At 43.7% G+C, this 26076-nt stretch overlaps 1 protein-coding gene across 1 annotated transcript in view; it reads left to right on the forward strand.

Moving 5' to 3' along the window:
* adgrb2 (adhesion G protein-coupled receptor B2) overlaps window positions 1-26076 on the forward strand; it is a 1120188-nt gene that overhangs the window by 565096 nt on the left and 529016 nt on the right. Inside the window, exons 17-18 of the mRNA XM_041212905.1 lie at window positions 7016-7083; window positions 20710-20717. Coding sequence (XP_041068839.1) covers window positions 7016-7083; window positions 20710-20717 — 76 coding nt within the window. The remainder of the gene's footprint in view (window positions 1-7015; window positions 7084-20709; window positions 20718-26076) is intronic.

Genomic DNA, 26076 nt, shown 5'->3' on the forward strand with positions numbered 1-26076 from the left:
ATAGTGAAGGAGGCACAGCTGTATCATATATGGCATTCCATCAATGAAGGCCTGTCATGTGTTCACCAGAATTGATTCTCCTAACAGGCCAAAGGCATCCACTCATTGACCATGTGCAACTGGTTGGTCATTAACTTGCCACACCAGAGATTGGAGTACAGAGCTAGGTTGGGTCACTTACCTCACTGAAACTTTGGCATCCCACGCAGGGCTCAAGATGTGATGTATCTTTGATGCCATCTTGGTCACCTTGATATGTGTGCTAGTGTCTGAGGAACAAGGTGGCATCAGCCACCATGTAAGTAGGGCAGGAAAAATTATGGACCCTTACAGTTTCAAAGCATGTCATCTTCTGAGCTTCATATTCTTTCCCCTTGGATCATTAATGTCTTCCATGTTTCCTATCAGAGAGAAGATAAAAGCACATATGGATCCAGGGCCCAATGCTGCCTTTGTCAGGGTCCTAATGCAACGGAGGCGGCAAAGGAGGGAGAGGCGACTCCGCACATGGCTTCACCAGGAGGGACATGGTCAAGCGGAGCCAGAGCATGAGCAGGAGGGTCAGGAGGAGAGACCCAAATAACAGGTCGACTTGCCAGAACTAGGATTTATCGTAGAAGAGTCTCCTATCTACAAATGAGTGAGAGGCAATGACGTGCATGTCTGCACTTGTCCCAAGCTCTGGTGCATCACATATGCCATATTCTTCGTGAAGACCTGACGCCATGTGGAGTTGGAGGGTATCCCCTGCCAGTGGCTTTGAAGGTGACCATAGCGCTAAATTTCATTGCCTCTGGTTCTTTCCAAGGATCAAAGGAGACCTGTGTGGTTTCTCTCAGTCCGCAATACATCAATGCATAAAAGAGATCACAGATGCCCTTTACAGGAAGGCCCATTATTATGTCAGGTTTGCTCTGGACAAAGATAGCCGGGCTGTGAAATTCACCGGCTTCACCCCCATCTCAGGCTTCCCAAGAGTGCAGGGAGCAATCGACTGCACCCATGTGGCTGTACGAATTCCATGGCAGCAGTCCCTAACATTTATAAACCACAAGGACTATCATTCCATCAACGTGCAACTGGTGTGTGATCACTGGAAGCACAGACTGCATGTTTGTGCATGATACCCTGGGAGTTGCCATGACACCTATATCCTGAATCACTCCCAGGTGCCTGAGATTTTTGAGGGGCCATTACGTCTGCAGAGATGGCTGCTTGGGGATTTTGGGTACCCACTGAAACTCTGGCTGATGACACTGGTGCGTCATCCTCAAAGTTGTTCCGAGGAGAGGTACAACACTCTCAGATCCACATGCTCCCTTATAGAGCAGAACATAAGATTTCTGAAGCTGCACTTCAGATGCTTGGACCGCTCAGGTGCCTCACTCAGTACACTCCCAACAGGGTTCCCTGCATCATCGCAGTGTATTGCGTTCTTCACAATCTAGCAATGCAAAGAGGTGAACCCCTGCCAGAGAATGAACTGGAGGAGGATAGGCGCTCATCAGAGGATGAGGATCGGAGGCCCAGGAACCTCAAGAGGCTGCTGAGGGTCACTATGAGTGCGATCATGCCATGGAGGAAGGAAGACATAGGAGACATGCCTGTGATACATTAATTGCTGACGGATTCCAGGAAGAGTGAAATTAAGTGAGGGAATATGGCCACATCACTCCAAGCCCTCAATGCCATTTTCTTTCAAGTGATGTCCACCAACTTGCAGCGAGAACGAGTCCCACATCTATACTTGCACGTTCTGACCTCATGATTTGCCAGGCCATGATCTTTGCTTTGGTCCGTGGGGCCTTGTGAGTGAGCTCACAATGGGAACTGGGAGCTCACTTCAGAACAAGAGCGATGCAAGAGAAAACTTGAAGCCTTCGCCACCTTCTAATGATGCAAACACTGCTGCGCTAAGATGTGTATCATGCCTAGGCACCTCCTCCTCCCGTGCATGTCTTTTCTTCTGCCACTACCACTGAGGAGACACAAATGCCGCTAGAATATCAATGATGAGCTGCCCTCGATCAATGGTATTCCTTGAGGAAGAAGGATGAGAAACACTTACATTTCACATTTCCAGTAAAGATTTAAACACATCTCCCTGACATCACACAAGGAAGGAGATACTAGTTCAACTGAGGTTGGACATCACAGGATATGAATCTCACAGTGGGACATTATCACTGAGTGGGAACAAGGCTAAACCTTGAAGTAAGAGGGTTCCAAAGTACAAAATCACAATGCCTTCAGTTCCCAGGAACAAAAGTGCAATTTATTTACATGTCTAGCACACCCGTGACCCAAAAGTGACATCAATTTTTCTTAACTTTCCTAACTCTAGTGCTATGCTTGGGTGCAGCCCTGACATCTGCAGCAGAGGTGGAGGCAGCCTGCTGACTACTACATCCTAATGTCTGTGATGATCTTGGCAGACGTTCTCTGGTGGCCCAAGGACTGGAGGGCCCCAGCCTGATGAGAGTCACCTGCTCAGGTAGAAGCACCCTCTGCGGCCTGAGAAGCTGGAGTGGATGGGGTCACAGGCTGAGGGGGCTGTGGGTGGGTGCGCACACTTGGAGTGTCCTGAGAGGAGGCCCCCAGGGTGTCCAGCTGATCCTCATCCTCCTGTGGGCGCCCAAGGGTCCAGCCCTGACTCCTGCAGGAGATGGTGCGCCTGGAGGGAGGTCAAGGTGCCTAGTTCCCATATTGCCTACATCTTGATGGTGCCCACCGGGGCATGAGACCATGGAGTGCAGGGCCGAGTGCAAATCCAGCAAGACCTGATGGACCAAGGTTTCCATGGTGGTTGCCAGCACTCCCATGGTGATCTCGAGGCGCTCGCTTGCCGAAGTCACGACATTAGACAGGACGAGGACAGACTCCTCCATCGTTTGCTCTAGTCTGCTGAATCTCTGCCTGATGTTCTACCACCTGTCATTGTATCTCCCGCATTGGTTTGATAGCCACTTTTTTTTAATTCAATCATGGTATGTGGTCAACAATGGCAAGGCCAACATTTATTGCCATTCCCTAATTGCCCTTGTTCAGAAGGCATTTAAGAGCCAACCACATTGCTGTGGGTGTGAAGTCACATGTGGGCCAGACCAGGTAAGGGCAGCAGATTTCCTTCTGGTTACTGAACCAGATGGGTTTTTACAACAATTGACAATGGTTTCATGGCCATCATTAGACTTCTAATTCCAGATTTTTATTGAATTTGGACTCCACCATCTGCCATGGCAGGATTCGAACATGGGTCCCTGGAGCATTAGCCTGGGTATCTGGATTATAAGCCCAGCAACAATACCACTGTGCCATCGCCTTCCAGAGGCTCAGCATCTGACTCAAAGACATGCCAGTGAGGTGTTCTCCAAAAAGTGAGGCCAAGCCTAATCCACATCTGTGCCCCACCAACACATGTGTCTCTGAGCTGGTGGAGGGTGTGTATGAGTGCCATGACAGTTCTTCCAGAGCTTCCTCTTAGGATGAAGTCTGTGGGCTCACTCTGGTGCGGGACTGGTTTGTTGGCCTCGAACTGCTGGTGCCTAGAAAATAGAGTTTCAGTTAATGTGCATGAGCTAGATAAGACTGCATGTGACTCACTGTGAACGTCAGGATTTGATGAAGTGATGGAGCTGCAATTCATACTAGGTTGGTGGGAGAGGCCGATCTCCCCTTCTCCAGAGGAGCGATCCCCGTGCTCCCCAGCCAGCTCAGCTGCAGCCTCCTCAAACGCAGTGAGGGCAATGATGTCGGACATTCCTTCCCCATCTGTGATCTCTCGCACCTGTTGTGCGGCAGCTTGGCCTGTATGAAGCAGAAAGAAAGACGTGATGAGAAGGGAGGGAGAAGAGATTGGGTGAGATACATGTCCCCACCGTGTGTGGTACCATGTGTGTGAATCCCTCCCCAGAAGGGCCAGTGGATGGAGTGTGAGCAACATCATTGATGGGATTGTGGTGATGTGAAAGTCTCGATGCAAGAATGAGCGTTGATATGTGCCCCCTGCTAATGATTGCATGAGATCTCTGAAGAGATTAACGGTTTGAGTGCATGATGCCATGATCAGAGTTTGATATTTGAGGAAATTGAAGGATAACTTACCCTGGCGGAGTGGATGAGACCATTCACCCTCTTTGTGCACTGGGTGGCATTTGGGGCGCGGTTGCCAGCCACACTGACCTGCTCCATGATGGCCTCCCAGGCCGGAGAGGTGAGGCTGCTATGCTTCCTGCAGCCATCGCTGGGAGAGAGTGCATGCCTTTATGTCTGCACCCATCTGATCAAGGCCTGGAGGGCCTGGTGCATGAAGCAGGGTGCTGCCTTCTTCTTGAGGCTCTCAGCCTTCCTCTTCTGACTGCCAGACACCTCTGGTAGGCTGGAGAGAGTGAGATTGTGTGTTGAACTGGCCTTTAAAAATGACACCTGGATCTTCAAACACGCCAGCTGACGGTGGCCACACGAATCAACTCCTGGTCCGCCAGGTGATTCAGACTGATACACGATTTTGCACAATTAATGAGGCTGCAAGTGCAGAATCGAGCACAAGTTCCTACCATTCCAGACAGCAAGGTGGGCGCTGCTGAAAATGCTCGTCACCGCACTTGGTCTCATTTATGGAGAATTCCTCTCACTGTCCTTCAAAATTTCCAAAACCGGGTTCCTCACAGTGGAACAATCAGTTATAAAGAGGGAAAAGACTAGCCAAGATTCTCATTACTGATTGACTTCATCGGGAAGAATGTAAGGACAGTTACAATGTTTCATATAGTTTATTAGTTTGCCATCACTCAGGTACCAGGCTTGCACGCGAAGAAAACCCACCCGGATGAAATTTGTTCCTGTTAATGAAGCTGATTTTCAAGAATCAGCAGTTGAGAGCACTGAGCTACAACTATCGTAGGATGATAGTTATGCCCATTACTAGTGGCCTGTTCTTCTAGGAAACAAGAATTAAGGTGAACTCACAAGCATTAATGATCTATAAGTCAAATTGATAGCAAGCTCTGCATAAGAAAAAAAATTGTTGACCGTGAAAGTCTGTGAGGGTTCTGCCAGTCAGCCACCCTAAATCTGGTGAGAGACATTCTGAAAAACAAACAGATGTTATGGAAATTCCAGAATTCTTTAGAAAAACAAATGGATGATACATTTAAGCACCAAATTACCCCTTTTAATCCAATTTATTCTGGTGGAGAACAGGATCGTATGCAAACTGAAGCATGGGACCCTTAAGTTGAGAAATTCACTCCCTCTGCCATTTCCTTCTTAAAGTTTATGAGAAGTTATTGCCATGTCGCAATATTATTTTCAAAGCTAAGTGAGACTGGGTGGCACGTTTGAAATAAAACCAAAAATTGCTGGAAAAACTCAGCAGGTCTGACAGCATCTGTGGAGAGGAAGACAGAGTTAATGTTTTGAGTCCGTATGACTTCATCAGGAATCTTCATGAAGAGTCATACGGACTCAAAACGTTAACTCGACCTTCCTCTCCACAGATGCTGTCAAACCTGCTGAGTTTTTGCAGCAATTTTTGTTTTTGTTTCAGATTTCCAACATCTGCAGCGTTTTGCTTTTATCTGGGTGGCACATTTAATTGGTTCAATGTTCCTTCACCACGGTGTTTGAATTTCAAATACAATCTAGGCTGGCGAGATAAAAATTTCTTCTCCCTGCCTACTGGAAAGTAAAAAATGAAAAGATATTGCTAACCACAATTAACAGATGCTGATGCACTGGAAGAAGTGATTTCAATGTGTGTGTCATATCTCTGTCCCAGTGAGATGTGCTTTCAAGTCCTGTCGAGCATTGATTGACAAACTGGCACTTCAGTACGGTGCTAAAACACTGAACTCTTTTCTGGATGAGATGTTAGACTATCTGTAGCATAATGGGTTAGTAGAATAGTTATGATAATGAGTGATGTAAATCATGATGTAACAGTGAGATCGACAGTCATTTGATAGAGAGTCTGTGAAGCAGAATAAACAGTCTGTACTCATGACCAACATACCTACTCTGAAGTCTTAATAAACCAGATGGAGGCAACCCTGCGGAGTTAGACTACAGATACTGGAGATAAGATAGGCCACGCAACCTTCATGCGAAACACTACCTGCCCTCTTAGGCGTGTATAAAAGATCCAATAGTACTTTTCTAAGAGTAAGTGAGTCCCAGCCAACATTTTTTCCTCATACAACATACGATTATTTGGACATTAATTTTATCATTGCTTGTGGGCCCTTGCTCTCTGTAAATTGGCTGCCATGTTTCCCTATGTTATATTAGTGACTTTGCAGTCAAAAGTATGTTTTTTGGTGTGAACTGCTTTGGACCTCCCTGCGATCATGAAACTTGCTATATAAGCATAAGTTATTTCTTTCTTATATAGGAGCATTGTTAGGACATTGTAGAGGGAGCTTGACTGCAGCTATATTCTACCAGTGTGGTGCTCAGTACTGCCTTTGATAGAAGTTGAAAACCACTTCATTACCACAATTGTTGTACTTTATCTTGAATGAACCCAAATTTCGCAAATCAGTTTTTGCAGTTTCAGCTTTTAACAGGATTTAGAGTAAGTTGATGATAATTTTTTTGAACATTCAGCACATTACACATAAGTACTTTGGGCTTTTGTGAATATGGTTGACCTCCTAAGGGAAGCTTGTAAGAGTTTACAAGGATTGAAAATCCTGAATTTCCACGCTGAACATCTCCCAAAAGAGATATCAGTCTCGTGCTACAAATCCCACGGATGGATTTCCTATGGTCTCAATACAGTGTTATATGGAATATTTAATGATATATGTCCTCATTGCTCCTATCACTAATGAGAATAGCAATTATGTTTAAAATACTTTGTTCAAAATATAAATGGTCTTTTTCAAAATGTGTGGTTCGGCAATGTTCCATTGTGTTGAGGTAGATGTATAAGCAATAGTTTTAACTTCCTAATACCTCAGACTTACAGTCTAAAAGTCATTGCTTCACTGTACTATTTCTCAATGCATTTCAGAAACAGATGACTCAGCCTATTATGTCATCGGAGCTGTGCTTTACCGGACGCTGGGTCTCATCTTACCTGTTGCAAAGTAAGTCTACATTCCATGAGCCATTGGATTAATCAAAGATAGTCCTGGCCAACAGTGGCACCAGGTAAATGTCACTAGCTACTTCCAATATCACTAGCAAAGTAGCAAAGAGGTTTGTCAGATATCAATAATAGTTAGAATGTGCCATGTGTTTACACCCTGTAACCCTTAAACAAATATGCATTACATGTGACAATGCCTAAAATCCTTTCAGTTCTTAGACCATGTTAATGGTGTGATAGAAGTTATGAATGCTGGAAAAATATTAATGATTGTTTTCCTGTTTTTGGAGTAGAATTTAAATGCTCAAAGTAAGAACAAACTACTTCCAAACGTGGAGTTAGAGATTGGCAAGAGTCATAACAGGTTGCAACAGTTCAGGTACTGCAGGAAAGCAGAGAGGAAACAAGGAAAGATTTTAGCTGCAGAAAGCCTGGAGGTAGATGGATAGATATCAGAGAGACTGGAGGTATAAAGAAAAACAGATTGAAGGTAGCAAGGTAAAACACTGGAGATTGAGAAACAGACAGATTGCAGATAGAACGGCCAGAATATTGGAAAGGGTGTGGAAAATAAACCAATGTTTCTTCAAGTCAGAAATTTGATTTCTTTTTCAGCTCATTAAAACTGTTAAGTTCCTCTGGGCTTCATGCCAAGTGGAGATTTCAAGCCTCGTTAGTTTTCTTCAATACTTGCAAGGAGATAAAGGAAATAGAGAATACTACATGAGTATCAAAGCAGGAGCTGATGTTTAAACAGAAAGTGGGACTGACCACATAACACAAGACAAATAAAGCCATGAATGTTTCCTGACCAGCCAGGCTTTATTCATTTTCTTATAATTACTGCATTCTAAATAAACTAAATTAATTTGCGGTAAGATGTTTCAACATGTGTTGTATGGTGGCTGAATTGTATTATTGATGATAAGGTTGATCTGCAGGCACTTCTTGGGTGGAAATATTAAGTTTATTTACAATATACTGAACAGCTATGATACGTGTGCTATCAACTCTAACTCTACACTGACTCTGAGGTAGCCCGCACTACTCCTATTGGTTACGACAGATCATGTGATCTTCCTTGACAAGTATTATTCTTAAAAGCTAGATTACACATTAAATAAAACCATAATTACTACATTCCTACTGCTTTAAATGAACTATACATATTATATTTACAAGTACATATTTTTCAAGACAATGTAATCTTTACAATGGCTAAGGAATTTACAAATTCAGTCTTTCAGGTGGTTTACCTGGTAAGTGTGGAAAGTCGTAGCTCCATAACTTGTGATTCTTTGTCAGGAACCTCCTTTTCCGGATTTGCCTGAATGTCAGGTGCTTCGATGGGCACTTGCAGTTCTGTATCTTCAACTCTTACAGGAACATCAGACATGTCAGCCCTGGATTGAGTATCCTTAACAGGAAATGCAGACCTGGGCATGATCACTGGTGGAACCAAATCCTGGTCATTTGTCTTTCTCTTCCTTAACTGGTCCACATGTTTCTGGATGATGCAGCCTTCCATCTTTATGTGGTAAGATAGAGGTCCAATCACCGTACTTATTTCACCTGCTAACCACTTTGGTCCTTCCCCAAAGTTTTTCACATATACCGGCTCTCCCACAGTAAATTTCTTCTCGCGACTATGCCAGTTGTGTCTTATTTTCTGACTTCCCTGACTCCTTTCTGCCTTCCCCTCTAAATTCAGCTCATTCTTCTCCTGAGACAGTGTTTCAGCAATAACTCCGCAGGTGTGACACCTGTTGTTGTGTGAGGTCCTGTAATAAAAAAGAAAGCGAGGTAGTTTGGTTGCCAAGGAATCACCAGTTAGTTTTGTCATGCATGCCTTGAATGTTTGAACCACCCTTTCAGCCAGTCCGTTTGAGAAAGGGTGGTACAGTGCAGTTTTCACATGAGTTGGTACCTTTGAGGCTGATAAACCGTTGAAACTCAGCACTCGTAAATGCCCTGCCATTATTGGAAATGACTATTTCTGGTAGTCCGTGAATGGCAGTTGTAGCGGCTGACGTTGGTGACTTCACCTCATATACGTCCAACCATTTTGAATGGGCATCGACAATGAGCAGAAACATGTTCCCAGGAAAGGTCCAACTTAGTGAATGTGTAACCACACCCAGGGTCTACATGGCCAGTCCCATGGGTGTAACAGAGCTCTCATTTTGGCAACTTTTGCAGTTTCTGACATTGCACACAGTGCTTTACTAAACTCTCTATTTCACCATCCATCCCAGGCCACCATAGATAGCTGCTTGCCATGGCCTTCATTCAGGAAATTCCTTGATGGGCACTGTGTAGTTCAATTAAAAGTGGCTTCCTTCCCTTTGGAGGAAGAATCGCTTGTGCTCCCCACAATAAGATGCCATCCTGGCTGGTTATTTCATGTCTTCTATTGAAGTACAGTATCATTTCATCAGATACGGTCTCCTGTGAGCAACCTTGTAGCACTTGTTCTTGTACTTGAGATAGGACTGGGTCCCGACTTGTCCAGTTTCTGATCTGTCAAGCACATACCACAAGGAATCTAAGAAATTTAACAGTAAAACAAGTACCTGTGGAACTGGGAGTGCTCATCATTTTCTTGCAAAGGCAAATGACTAAGGGCATCGGCGTTTGCGATTTGATTGCCTGGCCTATGTATGAAAGTGTATTCGTACACTGCCAGAATTAAGGCCCATCATTGTATTCTTGCTGAGGCTATGGGTAGCATAGCCTTGTCCTCACTAACTAATCCTAGGAATGATTTGTGATCTGAAACTATCGTAAAATGGCAGCTGTGTACATACTGGTGAAATTTCATGACACCAAAGATGATGGACAGACCTTCTCTTTCTATCTGCGAGCATCCCTTTTCTGCTGTAGTGAGCATTCTTGATACGTAACCTATTGGCCATTCCATGCCGTCTCCATCCGATGAGAGAGCACTGCTCCCACTCTGTAGGGAAGTGCGTCACGTGTCATCACCAATTCTTTCGTCTGGTCATAATGCACTAATAGATTGGACGAGTGCAACAATTGTTTCACCTTTATGAAAACTTCTTTCTGGGGTGCCTCCCAAGACCAGTGCTGACTCTTTTTAAGCAGAGAATACGGGGGGCCAGCACTGTAGACAAATTGGGTAAAAAAAACGCCCACGACAGTTGATCATTCCTAGGAATGATTTGAGCTCTGAGGCATTCTTTGGAGCAGGTGCCCCTCTTATGGCTGTCACTTTCTCCTCAACTGGGTGGAGGCCCTGTGAATCTACTAGGTGACCCAAATAGATTACCTCCCTCACTTGGAACATGCACTTTTCTTTTTTTAAACACACTCCAGCTTGCAAGAAATAATTTAAGACTTTTTCTAAGTTTGCCAAATGCTCTTTTTCAGTGACTCTTGTCACCAATGAATCATCTATATAGACTAAACCTGAGGCAGTCCCTGAGGAAACTTTCCATTGTCCTCTGAAAGATGGCACAAGCGGAGGAGACACTGAAAGGCAATCATGTATATTGGTAAACCTTTTGTGGGTATTACTTGTGACAAATTCCTGGGAGACATTATCCAACCCTAGTTGTTGATAAGCATGACTCATGTCAAGCTTTGTGTATGTTGTCCTGCCATCTGAAAAATTCAGGTGTTAATCTTCTTTGGTGTTAGTCTTTTTTGGTAGCTGAAATGTGATTTCTAAAACAAAATGAAATAAAATAGTCCCCTTATGTGTAAATGTAAGGATTATGGCTATGTGGATACAGAGTTTGGCTACCTCGAACAAGATTGATGAGAAGCTGACTTTCACAGCTCTCTTTAGAACTGAAGCACCAAATTATATCCCCAAGCTCAAAAATCTTTGCATGTTTAAATTGTTGAAGTCAGAAGGATTACATTGCTTTCAAAGTATTTTAATACAAGAGCACATTATTTGATTTTTTTCATTGTTACTGGCAGTACAGAGAGCCATCTGCAAGAGCAGGTCAGAGGCTAGGAATTGTGTGCAAGTAACTCACCTCCTGATTCCCCAAAGCCTGTCCATCTTCAAGGCACAAAGTCAGGAGTGAGATGGAATACTCCCCACATGCCTGGACACAACACTGAAGAAGCTGGACACCATCCAGGACAAGCAACCCACTTGATTGGCACCACATCCACAAACATTCATTCCCTCCACCACTGATCTTCCAGCCTCCCCCTCTTACCCTATAAGTCCTTCCTATCTTTCTCCATCTTCACCACATATAAGTTTCCCTGCCTCCGATCACTATCCTGCCTCCCCCTGTCTCTCTGTACTGTCTTCATTCATGTTAATATTCCTGTCCTCCCGATGTAACACTTTTCTGCTGATGTGTCCATGCCTTATACCTTATGTTGACCTGAGCCCCTCCCCTCCTCGAGACAACATGTGGCATGACTTTCCAGGACACCACCATTCTGTTCCCCCCAACCATGAGACCTTACAAAACTAACCCCCCCACCCAAGTTACCAGTTTTACAGGATGCAGATGCACCCCTGACCGTGACTGTGCCATCTGCTTCCCAAAATGATTTTCAAACTCCTAGGATCAACCTCTGTAGCACACTGACCACACCCTGTACTGCATGCTGTGCCCGACCATCACTGTCCAGAGAGGCCTTCCTTTTCCCAGGATTGGGACCAAGACATACATGCCATGTAGAATCCTCTATTATGGCCCGCTCAGCCCCAGTCTCCTGATTCTGCCCCCGACAGTGTGGCTTCAGACCCAGGACTGTTTCCTGATTCTGCCCCCAACAGTGTGTCCTCAGCCCCAGGACGATCTCACATTATCATCTTCTGTACCTTTGACAACACCCACACCCCTCCTCCCCTCAAGTCATGTCTCTACATTCCAATCTTCCCCTCTATGCTCCACTTATTCTCCCCCACCCACACCAACCAACCATGTCCCTGACTTTTCCCCTTACGTCCCAGGCTCCACTCACTCCCATGCCCAAATCCCAGTCATGCTTCTGTCTCACTCCCGTGCCTCCCTGGCTCCACTCATTCTCCCCTAATCATGCCTCTGTCTTCCCCCTCCCCGCTAGTCTTGCTTCCCATGCAGCAGCCCTAGCGCAACCTCATAAAAGCACTGAGATCTCGTAGCATCACTGTGAAAAGTAGGCAAAAGCAGCATCTACGTACTTTGAAGTCGCTAATGAAGTGAAGGTTGCCAGATGAATGGCACTTTTATATGGTCATGAAACAGACCTTTCCAGTTATACGTTGGCGGGGCATTTAAATTTAGGGTGAGAACGTGATTCCAACAGGTTGCGTTTTTAATGAGCATTCATGAAATGCAAATATAATTCCTGCCATGAATCAGCAGGAAACTCAACCCATCATGAAAGCCGGGAGAACAAAATTCCAAACTAATTTCCCCCTGATGGGAAACTGACTTTTGATGTCACTCCAAATTTTGTGCCCCCACCTGCCATGAGTCCCTCCAGTGGCAAGTGTGGAAAACTCACCCCTAAGTATCAAGCCACATAAGTTAATATTAGGGCAATGGCCAAATGCAATTAATCAAAGAGATAGATTGAAAGGAAAGTCTTAAAGGAAGAAAGACAGGTGGAGAAGCAATGAGGTTTAGGGAGGGAATTCCAGATCTTAGGGCCAAGGCAGCAATTAAAATTAGGAGCAATTAAAATTGGGGGTAATTTTCTGGCAAGGGGTCAGAATTGAAGGAGCACAGAAATCACAGTAGGACTGGAAGAAATTACAGAGATAGGGAGGGGAGAGACCATGGAGGAATTTGAAAACAAGGATGAGAATGTTAAATTTGTGATTTTATGATGCAGTTAGGGACCGTTAACATTTAAAGAAGAAATCCGACTAACCAGCAATTAATCGACAGAACCAAACCACAAGATTTCACATTTTTAAAGCAAAAAAACCTTATTGTGTATCAAAAAGAATTAAACAAATTAAGCACTATTAACTTAACACTATAGTTTCATAAAACTTATACGATAAACTCTGTTCTACTTTGTATTTCCCCCCAAAAATTTCCTTACCTTACATAAATTTTGAGGTTCATTCACTTTTCCTTAGCCAACTCGAAAGTATATAACTGCTATCTGGAATGCAGTCTGATTTCTATTCAGTGCTTCAGCTATTTGCCAAGGTACAAGATTTCATGAGCGTCCTTCCTATAGCTTTTGGCTCAATGATCTTCCACTTTCTTTACCGAGCTCACAACTCAGAATTACACAGCTCCAGCTTGGGCCTCCCTATGACTCATTCACAGTACCTTAAAGCATTAGAAGTTGATTAGAGATTGCACGATGTTCAGCACCATTCGTTACTCCTCAAGTGCTGAAGCAATCCATGTATAAATGCAACAAGACCTGGACGATATCCAGGCTTGGCTGACAAGTGGCAAATAACATTTGCATCACACAAGTACCAGGCAATGACCATCTCCAACAAGAGAGAAACTAACCATCACCTCTTGAATTTCAATGGCACTACCATCACTGAATCACTATCAACATCCTGGGGATTACCATTGACCATAAACTGAATTGGACTACCCATATAAATACTGTGTGTATAAGACGATTCAACAATTCACTGGAGGAGGAGGGTCCAACAATATCCCCATCCTCAGTGATGGAGGATTCCACCACATCAGTGCAAAACATAAGACTGAAACATTTGCAACAATCTTCAACCAGAAGTGCCGAGATGATGATCCATCTCGGTCTTCTCTGGAGGTCCACAGAACCACAGGTGCCCAACTTCAGCCAATTTGATTCACTCCACGTGATATCAAGACCTGCCTGAAGACACTGGATACTGCAAATGCCATGGGCCCTGGCAATATTCCAGCAATAGTACTGAAGGTATGTGCTCCACAACTTTCTGTGCCCCTAGCAAAGTGGCACTTGCTTAGCAGTAACCTGCTCACTGACAATTAATTTGTGTTCCACCAGGACCACTCAGCTCCTGACTGCATAACAGCCTTGGTTCAAACATGGACCAAAGAGCTGAACTCCAGGGGTGAGGTGAAAGTGACAGCCTTAAAATCAAGGTGGCATTTGACCAACTGTGGTGTCAAAGAGCCCTAGCAAAACTGGAGTCAATGGGAATCAAAGGGAAAGCTCTCTGCTTGTTGGAGTCATACCTAGCAGAAAGGAAGATGGTTGTGGCTGTTCGAGATCAATCATCTCAGTTCCAGGACATCACTGCAGGAGTTCCTCAGGATAATGTCCTAGGCCCAATCATCTTCAGCTGCTTCAATAATGATCTTCTTTCCATCAAAAGGTCAGAAGTGAGGATGTTTGCTGATGATTGCACAGTGTTCAGTACCATTCACGACTCCTCAGGTACTGAAGCAGCCCATGTCCAAATGCAGCAAGACCTGGTCAATACACAGGCTTGGGATGACAAGTGGAAAGTAACATGCATGCCACACAAGTGCCACGCAATGACCATCTCCAACAAGCGAGAATCTATCCATTGCCCCGTGACATTCAGTCACATTACCATCACTGAATCCCCCACTATCAACATCCTAGGGGTCACCATTGACCAGAAACTGAACTGGACTAGTCACACACATACTGTGGCTACAAGAGCAAGTCACAGACTAGGAATCCTGTGGCGAACAACTCACCTCCTGACTCCCCAAAGCCTGTCCACCATCTACAAGGCACAAGCCAGGAGTGTGATGGAATACTCCCCGCTTGCCTGGATGAGTGCAGCTCCCACAACACTCAAGAAGCTTGTCACTGTCCAGGACAAAGCAGTCTGCTTGATTGGCACCACATCCACAAACATTCACCCCCTCCACCATGGACGCACAGCAGCATCTACAAAATGCGCTGCAGGAATTCACCAAGGCTCCTTAGACAGCACCTTCCAAACGCACAACCACTACCATCCAGAAGGACAGGACAGCAGATAGATGGGAACACCACCGCTTGGAAGTACCCCTCCAAGTCACTCACCATCCTGACTTGGAAATATACTGCCACTCCTTCACTGTCACTCGGTCAAAATCCTGGAACTCCCTTCCTAACGGCATTGTGAGTGTACCTCCACCACATGGACTGCAGCAGTTCAAGAAGGCAGCTCACCACCACTTTCTCAAGGGCAACTAATGCTGGCCTATCCAGCAAAGCCCACATCCTGTGAATGAATTTTTAAAAAATCCTTGGTTTCCCATAGCCCATTGTTTTGGGAACTACAACCGAGCTGATTCCTTCTAGAACTCCAGCTGTAACAAGGTTAACTGCTATTTATTGAGAGGATTACTGTATATTTCTTTCTTTAGCTGCCAGCTAAACTAATCTTCCAGTCAATTCTCCCCTTTCGAACTTTGCCTTAATCTGAATACCAGCTCCCAGTCGTAGACTTTGTCACGGACAAAGCATTTACTCTTCTTCAGCTTTAGGTCTGGCTTTATGTCTCAATTTCCAAGGAGCTACAAGCTACATAAGACCCAAAACTGACACAGTCTTTTAACTGCTTCTCTCAACCAATCTTGCCTCCTGGCTATGCCCCAACTCAATTCACAGAGCTAAACTCAAAAACAAAGAATCCCTCAATGTTCCAGCCATCTTTATGGATAAAAATGCAAATAACTACATTTTAATTCCAAAGCTTTCTTAAATTTGGGGAAACCACATGACTAGCTTATATATTTTCCTGGAATTACTGCAGATGTCATGTCTCCAGTTCTTTAGCTAAGTAAGGCCACCTGCTGTTTTATGACTCACCCTTTCACTCTGATTTTATCCAGTTGACTTTTGATTTGTAATTATTTTAATTTTGTGTGGTTTGCCAGCCTCTCGATGAACTTACAATTTCTAAAACTAAAACTCTATACCTCTAATAATATGAACTATGACATTAGTCATTTGTAACAGTGGCCAAGAGAGCTCAGGTTCATGCAGTTTAATGAGCAGAGAACAAAGGGGATTAAAAACTAGTATTAAATGAATACCATTCATATTTAGAATTTCATAATTGCAAGTTTTGAAGCATTTCAAACAATGAATTACTTAAAATAGTGAAAGAATCGTAAATGAAAAATATTCTGACATTGAAATAAAAAAAAATCTGAATTAAAATAAAAGCAAAAAACTGCGGATGCTGGAAATCCAAAACAAAAATAAAAATACCTGGGAAAACTCAGCAAGTCTGGCAGCATCTGCAGAGAGGAACACGGTTAATGTTTCGAGTCCGTATGACTCTTCAACAGAACTAAGTAAAAATAGAAAAGAGGTGAAATATAAGCTGGTTTGGGGGGGGGTGTAGAGCTGATAGAGGGCCAGTGATAGGTGGAGATAACCAAAAGGTGTCACAGACAAAAGGACAAAGAGGTGTTGAAGGTGGTGATATTATCTAAGGAATGTGCTAATTAAGGGTAGAAAGCAGGACAAGCAAGGTACAGATAGCCCTAGTGGGGGTGGGGTGGGGTGAAGGGAAGGGATCGAAATAGGCTACAAGGTAGAGATAAAACAATGGATGGAAATACATTTAAAAATAATGGAAATAGGTGGGAAAAGAAAAATCTATATAAATTATTGGGGGAAAAAAGGGGGGATCGGAAAGGGGGTGGGGATGGAGGAGAGAGTTTGTGATCTAAAATTGTTGAACTCAATATTCAGCCCGGAAGGCTATAAAGTGCATAGTTGGAAGATGAGGTGCTATTCCTCCAGTTTGCGTTGAGCTTCGCTCAAAAATAAAATAGCCTGACTTATGCAACATTCTAATTTCATCAGATATCCTCATTATAAAATGCCCTTAAATTTCTGAGAGCACTGGCGTCAATTCATATTATACTTTCTGTGCAATTGCTCACAGTGAGTATTCTCACCCTATGGTCCAAATCTTCTGGGCCTGCCTGCAGCGGGAAGCTTGGTGGATGGGTGATCTTAATTTGGTGAGAGGACAAAAATCAGTTTCCCAATAGTGGGATTAACTTTTGCAATTAAGTTCTCAGACATTAAAGGCAGGTCAAGCTTCCCAATGAACAGTGTCGGGAAGCCCTTCTTCATGTATTTGCATGTCATACCTGCTCATTAAAAGAGTTCTCTGCTAGCAAAAACTTTGACATTCACATTTACGAATGCAAGTGACATGTACTTCTTGCTGAACTTTAAAGTGAATTGCTGCTGGCTTGCATTCTTTGTGGACCGCTCAGAAATGTTCACCTCTTGATTGAGATCGGCTGCCAGTGGGCCAAGCTGCGCGAAGGCTGATCAGGGAAGGCAGGATAAGGGGGGAAGGGTGGAGCAAAGGCTAGACAGCGGAGGCAGGCTAAAGAAGAAGGTTGGAGTGGAGGCTGGACATTGGAGGCGGCTAAAGGGGGAAGGACGGTGCAGAGGCTGGACAGAGAGGCATGCTAAGTGGAGGATGGTGTCCAGGGAAGGAAGCCAGGTTGTCTGGGGCATGTTAGGAGGGTGTCAGAGGAAGAAAGCCAAACTGGCTGAGGCATGTTAGGAGGTTGCCCAGGGAAGAAAGCCAGACTGTCTGGGGCAGGGAAGGAGGCTGAAAGGAAATGTGGGAAGGAGGGCAGGGCCTTGTATGTTGGGTGCGGGGGTCCTGTGATTGGATGGAAGAGGGGATTTCTGTGCAGGGGTGATTGGAGGGATATGGTCCTAAGAGGTGGGGTTGGCACTGTCCATGGTGGAGCCCTGGGGATTGAACTGAGGGCACTGAACGGACCAATCACAGTGAAAGGGGTGAGTGGAATGTGATAGTGTAGCAGGTTCAGATCATGGTCGGTAGTGGATGGTCTCATGGGGAAGTCACTCAACTGGACAAAACAGGTAGCACTTATAATAGAAGGAGTCAGTGTGGGCATGGAGCCAGTAACAACTGTCGTCTAGAAGGGGAGAGAAGGCATGTGGAGGGGATTATAGGCTCAAGGATAATGGAGGGAGGGTAAAGGATTACAGATAGGAGAATAATGGTTATTTTGGATGGGTGAAGGGCGATGGCAGTAAATTGGTGGGTGGTGGGGGACAGTAGAAAGTGGTCTGGCATGTCTGAAATGTGAAGCATCATTTTTTTTAAGTAGGAAGAGGATTGCTTTGGCTGGGTACAGTTCATGGTGAGCACAATTGGTCAACTAAACAGTTATAGGGACGCCCTAATAATCATGTATCAACTGGATGAGAACCATGCTCAGGTCTATTCTTCTCTCTATGGTGAAGCCCACATGACAGCAAGTTCTGACTCATGGGCCTCATAACATTATGATCCAGCAAGACCGGGAGCTACAGTAAACTCTGTGCTACAGGACAATTCAGGTTGACCAAGGGCAGCTGGAGCAGTGGGGTTGAAGTGGGAACAGAGGGAGGAATGGAAAGAGGGAAGTAATGTGCTGGTTTGTATCCTCCAGCATCCCAGATCTTTAGCTACAAATCTAACGATCTACTTGGTGAGTATAGTCAATAACAGGATCTCTTCTACCCTATGGAGTGAAGACTTCCAAACGCTCACCACTTTATGAATGTTGAAATTCCGACAAATTTATCCTCGACGGCCTACTTCTTACTCTAAGAATGTGTCCCTTTGTTCCAGACACCCCAGCCAAGAAAAACATCCTTCCTGCATCCACCCTGCAGAACCCTATAAAAGATCTTTATGCTTTACATAATACCCCCTCAGCCCTCTACACTCTCGAGAATACAGGCCCATTCTCCTTACTCTCATCTTGAAGGACAATCCCACAGTCCCTGGAATCAGTATGGTGAATCCTGGTTGTAATCACTTGATGGAAGGGCTATTCTTCCCTAGTTAAGGAGACGAACAGGACAGACAATACTCCAGGTGAGATCTTGCCAAGGCTGTAGTCAACTGCAGCCAGACCTCTTTAATCTTTTACTTAATTCCTCTTGTAACCAAGGGCAAATTGCCAGTTGCCTCCTTATTTACCATCTGCACCTGCATGTTAGCTAACAGTTACTTTTGAATAAGGACAGTCAGGTCCATTTGGCTGCCCACACTTCTCATTATCTCAACATCTAGGAAAGACTTGTTTTCTATTCCTCAGACCACAGTCTGATGCTTTTGACCTTCATGTTCCATCTGCCATGTTCTTGGCCACTTACTTAACCTGTCTAACTCCTCTTGAGGCCTTTTAGCATCCTCCTCACAACTCACTGCAGGACATACTGCAAATGCTGTTCAGGCAGCATTCTCAGAGGGCACAAAAAGTCAGGTGAACAATACCTGCTGGGTTGCCTGCTGCGTGCCTGGTATGCACATCCACGAATGACGACCAAGGCTTAAACACTCAAGTCGGAATACTCAGTGATGACACTATTGATGATCTGAGACAACAAATGGTGTATTGATAGAACCACATCATCGGAATATGATAGGGAACAGTGCAATGCCCTCAAATGTTGTGAAGGGAACATGAGGAGGTTGCAGATAGGTATAGATAGGTTGAGTGAGTAGGCAAAGATCTGGCAAATTGAGTTTAATGTGGGGAAATGTGAAGTTGTTCACTTAGGCAGGAAGAACAAAAAAGCAGAGTATTACTTAAATGGAGAATGGCTGCATAATTCTGAGGTGCTGAGATATGTATGTGTTTTAGTACATTTCACAAAAAATTAATATGCAGGTACAGCAAGTAATTAAGAAGACTAATGGAATGCTATCCTTTATTATGAGAGGGATTGAACATAAATCTAAGCATGTTATACTCCAGTTATACAGGGAATTGGGTGAGACTACACCTCGAATACTGTGTGCAGTTTTGGTCTCCTTATTTAAGGAAGGATGGACAGCATTGGATGTGGTTCAAAGCGGTTTACTAGATTGATAACTTGAATGGTTGGGTTGTCTTATGAGGAAAGGTTGGACAGACTGAGCTTGTTTCCAAAGAGTTTAGAAGGGTGCGGGGTGATTTGATTGAAGTATACAAAATCCTGGCCTTGACAAGGTGAACATTGAAAGGATGTTTCCTCTTGTGTGGGTGAGTCCAAAACTAGGGGACACTGTTTTAAAATTAGGTGTGGCCCTTTTAGGACAGAGATGAAGATAATTTTTTTTTCTCTCAGAGGGTTGTGCGACATTGGAACTCTGTCTCAGAAGGTGGTAGAGGCAGGATCATTGAATATTTTTAAGGCAGCGGTAGATAGATTCTTATTAGGCAAGGGAATCAAAGATTATCGAGGTTGGATGGGAATGTGGAAACTGAAACACAAGAAGATCAGCCGTCATCTTATTGAATGGTGGAGCAAGCTCGAGGGGCCAAAGTCTATTCCCTTCCTATTTCTTATGTTCTTAAATCCCTACAATCATTGCAGCCACTAGCAGCAAAGTGAGAATATAGCAAACTTAAATACATTGCAATTAAATATATATTTAGAAATGTAAATCATATATACAGTGATTGGACGCCTGTGCCGCCTATCTGCTTTCAAAATTTCTTCCTCTTTCTTTTTCTTTTTCTATATCTAGGTGCAGCCCCGACATTCAAGCTGAGGTGCAGTCAGCCTGCTGACTGCTATGCCCTGTTGACTGTGGGGGCTTTAGTGGGTGTCCTTTGGTGGCCCAAGGCCTAGAGGGCCCCAGCCTGCTAAGGGTCTCCTGCACAGGTACAGATACACCCTCTCGACCTGACCTTCTGGAGCCAATGGGGTCACAGGCGAAGGGCAGGTTGAGCACTCTTGCAGTATTCTGGGACAAAGCCCCTGGGGTGCCTTGCTGGCACTCCTCCTCCCTGTGGATGCACAATGGCATTTCCCTGACTCCTTGAGAAGAAGGGGTACCTGGAGGAAGATTGAGGTGCCCAATCCTCTCACCTAGCCACTACTGCACTGAACCAATGGCTACAGAGACTGAATGCAGGTCCGAGCGCATATCCAGCAGCCACTGTGTGTTCTGTTGGACCTGGGCCTTAAAGGCACCCGCCACCTTTTCCATGGAGGCAGCCAAGCACTCACATGGCAGAGCCACGACAGCAGACAGAACATGGATGGACTAGATGAAAGCATGGATACACTTATAAATGACTTGTACAGACTCACAGAGAATTGCGACTACGGGATCCTTAGAGATGATTGTGGAGTAGTTGGGGACTTAGATGAAACCATATCAGATCTCTTCAGGTTTGAGGGAAGATTTAATTCTCACAAAGGCAGTGTAAATAGCATGACAAACCGAGCTTAGGAAGCCTGCAAAATCTGGGAAAAATTGTACCAACCACCATCTTGAAATGCTCTCGGTGTGGCAGGTAAACCCTGCACAAGCGTGAAGAATATTCAGCAGGGGGAGCAGAGTGCCCTAAATGTAGAAAGTGAAGATACTTTAAAAATGTCTGCCAATCTACAATACAAGTAGCTTATAGGAAGAAAGAGAAAATAACAAGGTCATATCAAATCCAAGAAGGAGAGGAGCCACTGAAAAAACAAATAACCTTCCTAGGAGAAGTTAACAAAACACAAAATAATTATCGGAGCATTAAGTTAGAAGTTGATGTTCACCCCACAGAATTCAATCCAGATACTGGGGCAAGTGTTTCAGTATTACCTGATTAAGTAAAGTGGCTTAAAAACATCACTTTACAGCCATCCTATATCCAGTTACAAGGCCCAGGAGGGACTACACAGAAACTGATAGGCCAACGCTTGACAAGATTTAGAAGCAAGGATGAAGAAGTGATTGAACCCCTATATTTTATACAGAACCAGGAGTCATCATATTGAGCAGAAAAGCATGCTTGCAGTTGAGGCTGATTTACAAGTTTAATGAAATTGCTGACAAGCAGTCCAGTAATATATTCAGAAATGAATTTTCATCCATATTTTCAGGGTTAGGAAAGCTGCAGACAGAATATCATATAATACCAAGGGTGGATGCTAAGCCTATATGTTGCTTCACAATGAGGAATGTCCTTCACCTACTCTTAGTCAAGAGCAAGGTTGAACACATGTTACAACAAGCAGCTATCCCACCAATAACCATACCGACGAAGTGATGTTCTGGAATGGCCACACCACAATGGCTTAATGGTTCAATTAGAATCTGCATGGACATGACTCAGTTAAACAAGTCAGTAGAGTGCAAAATCCACCTGATGGCCTAAGTGAATGAAAGTCTTGCCAAATTAGCAAAATGTGCCCTCTTCACAAAATTGGATGCTAACAGCGTTTTTTGCCAGTTGCCCCTGGACAAAGAATCCAGATGTCTAACTACTTTTATCACCCATTTGGTCATTATTGCTTTAACAGGTTACCATTTGGGATTGTTTCTGCACCTGAGATATTCCAAAGAACAATGGCTCAGACCCTGGAAGGCATGAAGGAAGTAATATGTCATATGGATGACATTCTGAAACACGGTTCATAGAGGAAAGAACATAAATATCGAATGAGAGCAGTCCTCAAATTTCTACAAGATGGAGGTTTGACATTGAATGACAAATATGAATTTACAAAGCCTATGATAAAATTTTTAGGGTTCATTGTGCAAGCTTCAGGAGTTACTGCCAACCCACAGAAAACCACCTTCATTGGAGAGTTCCCACAGCTTAAAACATCACAGAATTACAAAGATTCCTTGGGATGATCGATCAAGTAGACAATTTCCCACCAGTCTTGGCAGAAATCAATGAGCTATTTTGACAGTTATTGAGACAAGTTGGTGCTGAAATGTGGACAGCAAAATGCTTTTGACAAGATTAAAAATCTCATAATTTCACCAGAAATTCGAGCAGACGACAGTCCAGAGTTGCCAACAATTGTAACAGCGGATGCATCAACTACAGACTTGGGTGCAGTGCTGTTTCAAGTTAAAAAAGATGGACAAAGAAGACCAGTTTATTACACCTCAAGATCTCTCATTAACACATATAAAAGGTACGCAACCATTGAGAAAGAAGCATTAGGCGTGCGAGAAGTTATCTGATTATGTCATGGGATTAAGGTTTAAAATTGAAACAGGCCAGAAACCTTTAGTCACTCTTCATAATTTAAAGGAAATTGCAAGATTTCCGCCTGGAATTCAATGTTTTAGACTCTTGAAATATGATTCAGTTACTGAGTATGTTCAAGGGAAGTACCAGATGACAGCAGATGCATTATATCGATTACCAATGGAAGGAGTCAAACTGGAAGATTTAAATTTTATTGAGGAAGTGGAAGCATACATTTTGTTTATTATGAAACAATTACCAGCCACGGAAAAGAGATTACAAGGGATTAAGCAAGCAAAACAACAAATGATGAATGTATCCAAATAAAAGAGTATTGCCAGAATGGATGACTGATTATACTCCTAACAACCCAGTACTTCAACAATAGTTCAGAGAAAACATCTCAAAATTACTGACGATTTCTTAGTTTTTAACAACAGATTAGTCATCCCTAAGACACTTCAACTTGACATTCTCCATTCTCTAACAAATATGCTGAGTTGGTAGAGTAGTGGTAATGTTACTATACAAGTAATTTAGAGGCCCAGGCTAATGCTCTGGGGATGTGTTCAAATTCCACCTTGGCAGCTGGTGGAATTTGAATTCAATTAATAAAATCTGAAATATAAAGCTAATCTCAGCAATGGTGACCATGGATCCATCATTGATTGTTGTAAAAACCCATCTGACCACTAATGCCCCCTTGGAAAGGAAATCTGCCATCCATCCTCCCATGGGGGAGGAGGTGACATATTGGCATTGTCACTGGACTTGTAATCCAGAGACCCAGGGTAATGCTTGGGGCAGGTGATGGAATTTGAATCCAATAAAAATCTGGAATTCAAAGTCTAATCGTGACCATGAAACCAATGCCGATTGTCATAAAAACCCATCTGATTCATGAATGCCTTTCCTTTAGGGAAAGAAATCTGCCACCCTTCTGGCCTACATGTGACTCCAAAGCAGAGCAATTGGTTGACTCTGAAATGGCCGAACAAGCCACTCAGTTGTATCATATGGCTGGAAAGTCAAAAAGGAACAAAACTGGACAGACCACCCGGCATCGACCGAGGCACTGGAAATGACAGTCACAGTATCTTTATATTGCAGAAGGAAGCCATTCTGCCCATGGAGTTTGCACGGGCTTTCTGAAAGAGCATTCCACCTAGTGCCACTCCCCTGCCTTAGCCCCATAATCTTGCACATTCTTTCTTTTCAGGTAGCAATCCAATTCCCTTTTGAATACCTCAATCGAACCTGCCTCCATCACCCTTACAGGAAGATTTTTCCAGACTCCAATCACCCACTGGGGAAAACATTTCTCCTGACATTACATTTCCTCCTTTTGCCAATTCTTTTGACTCTGTGCCCTCTAGTTCTTGATATTCTCTTTAGTGGGAACAGTTTATCACTACTTACACTATCCATACCCCTCAGGATCTTGAATACCTCCATCAAGTCTCCCCCTGGCCTTCTTTTCTCCAGGGAAAAAAGTCCCTACCTATCCTCACAGCTACAGTTCTTTATTCCTGCAATCATTCTTGTGAATCTTCCCTGTGTTCTCTCTAATGCCTTCACATCCTCCCTCAAGTATGGTGCCAGAACTGAACACAGTGCTCCAGATGAGGCCTAACTAGTGCCTTAAACAAGTTCTGCATGACCTCCTTACTCTTGCAGTCAATGCCCCATTAATAAAGCCTAAGATACTATATGCTTTATTAACTGCTCTCTCGACATGCCCTGCTATCTTCAATGACCTATGTACTTGTACACTGAAGTCCCTCTGTTCTTCCTTTAGAGGCTTTTGTTTTGTTTTATACTGTTTCACCATATTTTTCCTGCCAAAATGTATCACCTCACTTCTCTGCATTGAACTTCATCTGCCACTTGTCTACCCAATCCACCAATATGTCTATGTCCTTTTGAAGTTCAAGACTATCCCCATCACAGTTGACAATATTTACAACCTTCATATCATCTGAAAATTTTGAAATCGTGCCCTGCACACCACAGTCTAGGTCATGAATATATGTCCGGAAAGGCAAAGGTCCCAACACTGACTCCTGGGGAACTTCACTGCAAATCTTACAATCTGAAAAACAACCATCTGCTTCCTGTCATTCAGCCAATTTTTTATCCAAGTACCTATCTGCCCTTTTATTGCATGACCTAGATTTTGCTCATAAGTCTGTTGTGTGGCATTGTATCAAATGCCTTTTGAAAATCCATTTACACCACATCAACAGCATTTCCCTTATCAATCTTTTCTATTACCTCCTCAAAACAACTCCAGCAGGTTAGTTAAACATGATTTTTTGTTAATGAATCCATGCTGACTTTCCATAATTACTCTGCATTGTCTAAGTGACGATTGATTTTATCCCGTACCATAGTTTCCAGAAGTTTTCATATTCCTGACATCAAACTAACTGGTCTGTAGTTGCCAGCTCTATCCATGCACCTCCTTTTGAGCAAGGATGTAACATTCACAATTCCCAGTCCTCTGGCACCTCCCCTGTGTCTAAGGAAGGCCGGAAGATTATCACGAGTGCCTCTGCAATTTCCACTTTCACTTCACTCAGTAATCTTGGATGCATCTCATCCAGTCCTGGTACCTTATCTATTTTAACTAAAGATAGCCTTTCCAACACCTCCTTCTTCTCAATTGTAAGTTCTTCTAATTTACCAGTTACCTCCTTTCTCACCTCACCCTGGGTAGCATCTTCTTCCTTTTACAAAGCTGCAAAGCACTCGTTCAACACCTGTGCTATTTCTCCAGCCTCCACATGCAAGCCCCCTTATTTGTCCCTAATTGGCTCCACTCTTCCTTTTGCCACCCTTTTATTATTTACACGCTTAGAGAAGACCTTGGGATTCCCTTTTATGTTTGCTGCGAGCCTCTTTTCATGCTCTCTCATTGCTTTTCTTATTAGTTTCCTCACTTCCCGTTTGGTCCTTATATATTCAGCCTGATTTCCCATTGTATTTTCGACTTGACATCTGTCATACGCACACTTCTTCCTTTTCACCTTTATCTCTCTCATCATCCTTGACATCTGTCATACGCACACTTCTTCCTTTTCA

This window comes from Carcharodon carcharias, chromosome 19, assembly GCF_017639515.1.
Source record: "Carcharodon carcharias isolate sCarCar2 chromosome 19, sCarCar2.pri, whole genome shotgun sequence".
Lineage (NCBI taxonomy): Eukaryota > Metazoa > Chordata > Chondrichthyes > Lamniformes > Lamnidae > Carcharodon > Carcharodon carcharias.